Here is a 9,251-nt window from a genome sequence, read left to right on the forward strand (position 1 = left end):
GGGAAGAAATGTACATGTGCTCATGAAGGCATTAGTATTAGTATAGTACCATTAGTTAATTGTGAGGCACAGCACCATTTATGCATGTCAGGCAGGCTTTCAGGCAGTGCTGACCCCTTCCATTCCTTGGGTGTTTGTTGTTAGATTTTAATTTTTTATTTTTTTTTTAAAAGCAGTTTCCTGTTTCATAGTGGTTGTTCATAGGAGTAAAATTACCATGTCAGCCATCCAGCATTTGGCATCAGACACCAAAGCTTGATAGCCCTGAACTTTTTCAAATACGTCAGTCTTGCAGTGATACTTGATACAGTTATATTTAGTCCTGATAAAATATGGTTTAGAACCCTCTTTTGGCTTCTCAGGCAACTTACATGTACCCCCTCATACAGCTGACTGAAGTTGTGGAGGTGAGGGCTGAGATGAAGATGAATTGACAGAATTTGTGAAGGTAATTCAGTGTAGGAATGAGTTGGCTCTTGTCTTACATACCTATTTAAATGAAGAGTTTATACGAAATGAGTTTTGTTTTTCTTTTACTTAAAGAGATAAATAGCTGAATCTTTTGCTGCTCTTAGTAGGGGCTTCCTCAGCATCCAGCAACTGTATATAGCAGGAACTGGTTAAAAGAATTTGTACACTGTGTGCAAATGTGGAGATACAGCTACTCCTGTAATAACAGCTAAACCTACCTCTTCTGGCCACATTCTCTCTTTGCAGTACGTAAAGCCCAAGAAGCACAGCTTAGAACTGAAGGAAGCATGTAGTTTTGGGGGTGCTGCTGCTGTGTGGTGGTTCCCCAGTGCTGCTTTTCTTCAGAGTACTGCTCTACCAGAAAGCTTCCCTGATCGTCCTGCTACATCTAGACATAAAATGTGAGAGAAGTTACGTTTAAAGCGTGTTAATCTGGTTGGGTTTTTTTTGCGGAAAGCCTTAGTACAAATAGAACTACAGTAAAAATGGTATCAGCAAAAGAAAGTTGTAACCCGTCAGGTTAAGGCAGACAGTCCAGCAAAGATGCAAATCTCTTGCTGAGATTGAAATACAAGTTTCCAAGTTGGCAAACTTTACATTAAGGCATATCATCACATATTCCATAATGAAAAATAACTTCTTTTCCATTGAAAAAGAATTCTGAGCTATATCTAGCTTGCAGATAGCTTTTTAAGCCGTGCATTATAGTTCAGTTCTTGCCCTCTGTTAGCTTGATTCCACTCACTTCAGTGACTTTTTGGTAATGCATTCACTTTGGTGTAGCTACAGCACCAAAATAAATTTGGAGTCCATATACAAAGCCAAAATTAACCATACTAGAGTAGAAGCAAATGCACAAAACATATCAGAGCCTGTGCATGAGCACACAGTGTTACCAGTTTGTACTTTCTTAATCCTTGTGCTCTGCTTTTTGTGCAGAAAAGAATTTTGTTCCACGCCCTACCTTCCTCCTACTTTCCAGCTAATATTAAAAGCAGAAACAGCTCTATAAAGAAATTGTGTTGCTGAGGTCATTGCTTTTTAGAAAGTGCTCAGTAGCACTTCATGAAGTATGATAAAGGAACTTGTTTAAAATATTGTTGAATACAAATCACATAAAATCCACGCCGTTTTTTGTTTGTTTGTTTGTTGTTTTTTGTTTTTTGTTTCTTGTTTTTTTGCATACCATCATGTTTCTGCTCTAATTTCTCCAGATTTAAAGATTGAGGTATCTCCTTTAGCTACACACCCAGTCCTCTGCTCAGTGAGGGCCCTTTAGTTCTTCTGTTCTGCTTCCATAACATTATCTGTTCTACTGGTCTTCTAAATGGTGGTGTTTTCTCTCACCCAGGTACTGCTATGTGGATATTTGTTAGCAATGACTGATGTGGAATCTACATATGCAGACTTTATTGCTTCAGGAAGAACAGGTAGAAGAAATGCACTACACGACATACTTGTGTCCTCTCCAGGTGGGAACTCTAGTGAACTGGCCTTAAAGCTGTCAGAGCTGGATATAAATAAAGCAGGTGAGTGTGTTTTGGTCTTTTAGTATATTAATTAAAATTCCATGAGAAAAAAAAGTCCCTCAGAAACATTCTTTTTTCCTGAAACTAGGATAAGCAGATATTGCCTGCAGTAAAAACACAGATTTCATAAAAGGAAAGGATACTTGTTTGCAAATAAGAAAGAACTTTCTGCAGTGAATGCTTGCTAGCTGAAGATAAATTTTATAGAAGATGAAGCACAAAAAAGAAGATAAGGAAGTATTTATTAAGGCCCAGCTTATTCATAGAATCCTTTAAAAGGAATCTCTTCAATCTGTAGCTGGAAGGAGAGACCATATGTCTGCTTAAAAGTTTGTGGAGGTTAGTTTTGTTTTCAGATACCAGAGGACAGAGAAATAATGATGCATTGTTTCTTTCATTTGAATCTTTGTTTCCAGATGAGTCATCTATTCCGCTCTCTGATGGTGCTTTCTCCTTCTTTCAAGGTGATTAGCACTAATGCAGTCCTAAACCTTACTCCTGCTGCTAATGTTATCCAAAATTTTAGCTGGTTTTGCACCTTCAACTGAGGGTCAGTGTACACTGAAGGGCCTTACATTAAATATAAACAGTAACATGGTTTATATTTATTTTCTTGTCACTTAGGTGGGAATTAGTGAATTGATCTTAGTAATATTCAGAAGGCCTTTTTGGGTTTCAGGAAAGGAGGTTTATGCTTATTTTAGTAGCAGAAGAATACAGATGCAGCAAAAAGTGAACTGTTGATAAGCAGCTCTCCTCTTTTGTGAAAATATTTTTATCAGAGGTAGGCAAGAGCTCAGAGAAACAATTTCTTCACCAGACAATCAGATCTGGCAATATGAAATTGTAGTGGTTATCGTGCTCTTTATTGACTTTCACAAACTAACTTAATGCTAAGTCACTGCTTCTGCCATTGCCACCTTTGGAACTATAGTAGCTTTTAGATGCATGCACTTCTAATTGCACAGGGCTTTTAATTTTTTTCTGTCAAAAAAGAAAAGTTATTAATACATGAGCATGTGTGTAGGGGTCTATTTATTTTAAAGTGGGGATACGTCTGAAATGTTGGACAGGTACTTGAAATGCATCGTGCCAGCCTTCCTTCCTGCTTTGTTTCTTCAGTCTCAAATTTACACTGATCTTGTCTGATCTGTCTATTTAGAGAATATACACGATTCCTACCTTTCAGTTAGCTGTTGGAGTGCTTCTAAGCTAGAACTATGTTCTTTTGTGAACTATAAAAAGAACGTGACTTTGTACTTGTAATATACGTCAGTGTGCATTTTGCACATGCAGTTAACACTGTAGCAATGAAAATGGTTTAAATAACCATTCTCCTAAATGCTAATACATAATTCAGAGGTATACAGAATTGCTTATAAAATTACCTTAGGTGGTAGATATACAGAAATGGTAGCATATTTCTTTGGGCATGTAGTTTGATTAGATACAATGAAAATATACTTTTATTAGTAGTACACCATGGTGCTGGAAAAAAATCTCCAAACCAAAAATATTAGAATATATATTGCATTATCATTCCTATCAGTATTACAGTGTTATCATATTTTCCAAACTGAACAAAAAATAAAAATATTTTGCATCCCCAGCTTCAGTTCAGAATATGCTGGTTCTTTGCAGGATGTAGATTTGCAGCATAAATTGGGATTAAGAGAAAAGCAAATGTTTAGGAATTACATCTTATTTCTTTGAAGGTTATTTATTCTAGGTAATACTTAGTTTTACAAATACATATACATATTGGTGTTTTTTTTTCTTTTTTCTCTTATTACATCTACATGCACCTTGCAAAAATGCAAGCACAACTCCTTTCTACAGCATAGAGTAACGGCAAAGTAGGATGATGCAAATAAAGTAAAAAAAAAGTAAAAATATTATCAAATATATGTAAATTAAACTATCCAAGCATACTTAGTACATTCATTTTGAAAGGCATGTAGACACATTTCCTGTGAAGAACAGGAGCAGCTTTGAACAGCAATAGATGGTGGAGCCTTCTTCCAAGACGACAGATTTTCTGTCATGCCTGACTCGAGACCTGAAGTGAGTGCTGGTTAATCCCCTCATTGATAAGCCAATTACACATAATCAAGAGTTGACTGCATAATCATATATAATATGTGTAGTGACTGTATAATAGTCCTTTCAAAACTACAGTTACAGTCTTCTTTGTCCATAATAAGTTAACAACTTTCTAATATTCTTAGCTACCAAAACATATTCAGAACACACCTACCATATCAAAACATATCTACCAGAGCATATCTGTCAAGAAATGTACTTCAGTGCAGGAGTGAGGAGGAGATTTCCTTTTAAGAGTTGTGATGGTCCAACTATCTACAGAAATGAAGATGGTGGAGATGTAAAAGTAGTACAGAACTGGAATGGAGGACTGACTGTAGAAGTTTGTCATTAAAAATTATTTTGGATCATGGTAGAAATGTTTAAGATGTAACCACTGTGACCACTGACAGACAGTTAAGAGCCTGTAGTGTTCTAAGAGGAAGCGTGCGTTAAAAACTGGATATTGGCAAAACTAAAAGCTTTTGTTAGCTTAGCTAGTGTATTATGGCTTCAAGGATCATTTCTTATTGAATACTACCTAATGGAATCAAAACACTTTGTATAAATTACAACTCTGTCTTTTAATAGCTTATAGCAATTATGTTGCAGAAGGAATAGCTCCAGAGTATGCTTAGGCAATTTTTGAATTCTCAGAACCTAGGCACAAAATTATTTCCATCAGTGTATTGGAAGGCTTTTGGTAGGGGAAGTCTGTCAGCAGAAGAACAAGTTTGTAGTACCACAAAAGTGTATTATAGATTAAGCAGATGTAGGCTCATGAGTTTTTCAGTGAATTTGTGAGAGCTCACTTCTGAGCTTTTCTTCATTGAAGAAGTAGTATATTAGAACCTTAATGCTCATTCTCAGTATTTTTGTGCACTACATTTAATATTTAGATAAAAAAATGTCTGGGGAGAATCTTCTCAAATTTGCAGATAAAATGCAAATATTTTTCTCATGAGTTTTGTCTTTTTTTAACTAAGAATCTGGTGGTCTTTTTTAAGTATGGATAGTGTGTCCAGTATGGATAGTGGCAAAAAGGCAAAAAAGGAAAAAAAATGAGATTACACTCGTCTGTTCTTACATAGTATTAGAACAAATGTTGAAAGCTTTGTAGAAAATACTTGGACAATTCAGGCAAAAGGGATTTCTGTAGAGTAGGAAGTAATGGCCTGTAGATGAATCCTATTGGAATCCTTTGTGATGTGGGAAATAAAAATGAGAAATAAGGAGCGTTTTCTGAGAAGGTGGATTGCAAAGCAAATTCTTACTTTTAACTCAGTCTGTAGCAAACAGCAAACATTTTGAAGATAATCAGCCTTCCATACAACTTTTCATCAGGTTGAATTTCATAATTATCAAAATTGTGAGGCATTTTTTCAGCAGAAATACAGTCCATGCACAAAACACAGCTATCAAACTGAGCACTTTGCAGTGTTCTTTACAGTGCAAAGATTTTATTTTTTTTTCCATTACTGCTATGCTATTTCTTCTATGTAGAAAAGAGAAGGTATTTACAGTGTTTATCTCCATACACAGAAATAAGGCTACAGATGTACAGTGTGGTTTAAAATGGGGAAACAATAAATATCTGCCTTGAGAATTCTGCCTTTATTCTAAAGACTCTGAATAGTGGGATGACCTATAAAATAAGGTATAAGACTTAAAACTAGTTCAACTTCTTTGCATCTTAGGCTTTAGAATTGTCTTCTCTTAATTACTGCCAGTCTAATACAAATGATTCAGAATCCTTACAAGATACAAGGTACATCCTATGTCCTAACATATCTCTACATAATTAAACCAGTATTCAGGGACTTCTTTCTTATTAGGACTTAGCTTTTAATCATCTGAACGTGTTAGGTCTTTAATCATAAGGCAGAAGATAGGAAGCAATATAATGCTTTGCATATAGGTACTTAAAGACCATTATCAAGGCACCTTTTAGCTTTCTTTAGACAGGCTTTGAGGTGTCTGCTCATTGTGTCATTGTAAGATGCTTTCTATTCTTCAGATGGTTTTGTGGTTTGCAGTGAGACAGCTGGGCTGACAGCCTTGGGACATGGCACTGAAAATGAATGCAAAGAATGAATACAGCTTTAACTACTGCGTCTATTGAAGTTGCACCTCTTTTTATTAATCTCTGTTAAGAATTGGTGTGATGAGCTTTTTCTTTTCTATTGTCATAGTATCAATAGTAAATGGTCAAAAAAGCACAATTATTTTTAACTTTTGTCATTTATAACCATTTTAGGTGCATATTTGAAATGATAGTGGCTTACGTAGCAAGGAATTTGTTGCTGATAGTGTCCTTTGAGATGCAATCTTGCTATTTTAGCAGTTAAAGGTGTTATATGTAATGCAAGATATGTGTTCCATTTCAGTTTCTTTTTACTTTGTTCTTGTGATTGGTGGAAGAAGAGTTAGGGTTCTGCAAGCAAGATTTCTTTGGTCTAAGGTAGATCACTCATTCTTTTGTTTTATCTTACAGAAGGAGAAGGAGATGCACAACGAAATCCAAGTGAGCAAACCGGGGAGGCCCAGGGGGAGGCAGCAAAGCAAGAAAGCTGACATCTGACTTTGACCGACTGGAGCAGCTGCTGGATGTTTTCAGACTACAAGAGCATGCTGGAACAAATTTGTTTCCATGAGCAAGCTGGTGGAAAGGAAAGTGCATGTGTCTTCACTGCTGGAACCCACTCAACGCAATGCTAAAAATGAGGGTACAAGCTGTGGCAGAAGACAGAATTTTCTCTACCTCTGTCATTAGCAATGGTTGAACATGTAATGTTTTGTGGGATAGTGTCATCAGATGGATCCCTTCATAATGACTACTTGATGGGAACACTTCTAGAAAGTAGAACAAACAGGTTAATCTTGTAGCAAATGGCCTTTGAAACATTAGAGGATCTAATTGTGTATCTTGTGTGTGATCCTCAAAGTTTAAGGTTCTCTGGCCAAAGTGTTCACCCATTAAAAGAACTGTAAAGAAAGCACTGTTTTTAGAACTTGCATCTGTTTTACAGCTCTGTTACTTACAATGGTTTTTGTATTGTACAACTTAGATGCTCTACACTGCCCCTTCTCAACTGCTTATGAAGAATATTTCTGTTACTGTGAATTTTTCTACCACGCGTTTTGAAAGGGCTGGTTTTTTGCATAATGTGGTGATGTGCACATGATAGTTTTAAAACGTCAACTGCTAAATTGGTTATGCCTAAACCTAAATGACTCAGAAACACTCTAATTTGTTACTAGATGAGCCTTCAAAACGATTCATTAATGTGAATACTTTGGCGTGTTTTGTGTCCTTGGTACATTTTTGCCACTTGCCTGTAGTTAGTTGCATATCAGAGACTCAAAGTGAATCTTTGATGTTATTCTTCCGCATTTTCTAATTTTACTCCCAATTTCTTAATCTTTCTCCAAGCTATTTTTTTAAAATGTTAGTCCAAGTATTTTATCGTTACGGTAGTTTTAAGAATACATTTATAACCTTTTATGGGTTAAAATTCAAACAAATTCCATGGTGCTAGAGATTTGTCTGGTTCATATTGTTAAAGATGGGCTTTGTTTACACATGGGAAAATAATTGGCATAGGTTATGGCCAATTATCTATCTAGAGTGATTTTCAGATTGCAGGATAGTCCAAGTAGTGGATCGTGAGGTGGATCCAACCAGGGGAAATATTTTATTTTGTTTAGACCTTGGCTTTGCCTCAGTTGATCAGGCCATTGAGTTTACACAGCCAGTAGCATGTTTATGATGCACCGGGCACAGCCAAGCGTTAAAAGCTGTTACAGCAGCCTTTTGGCCAACCTGTGGAAATGGAAGTGAGAGAGCTGTAATCTAGCACCCAAAATACTAGATTTTTAGCATTTCAGCTATTTCAAAATGGCAGTCCAAACTGAACATTCATTGAAGTAGTGGGACAGCTTTTCCATAACCTATTCTGCAGTAGCTGTGTTGATTGGTTTCCTTCCCACATCAGCCCCAGTAGACAAGGCCATACATGAGGCTGAACAATGCAGGATGGGGCAGTTACACCTCTGTGTGATTAAGGTGAGTAAAGACAATGACTGACTAGTAAACCATGGCAATCACATAAGCACTAATCACAAAGTCAAAAGATCTTTTCTTAATGGGAGGTGATGTCACTTTCTTTATATATATTATATATATTATATATATTTTTGTGTTGTTGTTGGTTTCAAATGTTACGCACTTTTTAATGTTTGTAAACTTTTACTAATGAATAGTGTGATTGCTTCCTGAATATATTAATCATCAGTTAACAAAACATATTTGTGGCCACAGCTGTTTGTTTCTGCCATATGTATCATAGTGTTTGTCACATGAAATTCTTTTGTGAGATGTGTGGACAAAAAAAAAAAAAAAACCAAAAAAGCAAACAACAAAAAAAAAGAAAAAAAAAAAAAAACCCTAAGCAAATTAAAAAAAACACCACCACCACTTCTGATCAGTATTATGAGCTCATTCGTTAATAAAAAAACAGCCAGCAGTATGCTTGTGGTTCATCAGTGTAATATAAACTCTCACCTTTTCTTGTTTGAAAGTTGAATGCCTTGCTATCTTATTAGCTGTCACATGCTTTATCTTCTTGGTAACAGAAGTTGTCCATTTGCTTTGAAAATACTGTTACCTTGAAACTGATTATTTATTAATTTGTTTATCTTGATGTTCCTGAATTGGGTGGTCAAGTTGAGCAAAGAAACTGGTTGCCCTTTTGTCATAAATGACAGGTTAGCACCAATTTAGCACTAACTCCAGAAGGAAATAAGATTCTGGGGATTTATATAGTGTTACTTTATTGATGATCCATGAAACTCCATCAATAAATTGTCACGCGAAAACATAATAATGGAATAAGTAATGCAGTATATTAAAGTGTTGGCTTTTTCCTTATTTTACTTCACTGCTTTTTTTTTTTTTTTTTTTTTTTTTTAAATATCATTTCAGTGCATTTTCCTTCTTCCGAAATCCTCTCTGTTATGGGACAAAATAATTTCAGCCATTCCTCTTTATTTTCTATCTGTTTCTTCCTTCTATTTCTCATTTTCCTTTGTTTCTAAAGCAAAAATGGAGGCCTTCAATGCATTCTGATACATCTTTCTTTGATGGAGAATAGCACAGAAAATTTTAGT

At 35.7% G+C, this 9,251-nt stretch overlaps 1 protein-coding gene across 3 annotated transcripts in view; it reads left to right on the forward strand.

The window, feature by feature from the left end:
* Positions 1-9,031, forward strand: part of PKIA (cAMP-dependent protein kinase inhibitor alpha) — a 37,713-nt gene extending 28,682 nt beyond the window's left edge. Inside the window, exons 1-3 of one of the 3 annotated variants that reach the window (XM_031590918.2) lie at positions 718-872; positions 1,823-2,000; positions 6,577-9,031. In XM_031590918.2, coding sequence (XP_031446778.1) covers positions 1,850-2,000; positions 6,577-6,656 — 231 coding nt within the window. In that variant the 5' untranslated portion in view covers positions 718-872; positions 1,823-1,849 and the 3' untranslated portion in view covers positions 6,657-9,031. Of the gene's footprint in view, positions 1-717; positions 873-1,822; positions 2,001-6,576 lie in introns of those variants that run through there. The other 2 variants (XM_031590919.2, XM_031590917.2) reach the window with 2 other exon arrangements.
* Positions 9,032-9,251: the final 220 nt, after the last annotated feature.

This window comes from Phasianus colchicus, chromosome 3, assembly GCF_987193195.1.
Source record: "Phasianus colchicus chromosome 3, bPhaCol1.hap1.1, whole genome shotgun sequence".
NCBI lineage: Eukaryota > Metazoa > Chordata > Aves > Galliformes > Phasianidae > Phasianus > Phasianus colchicus.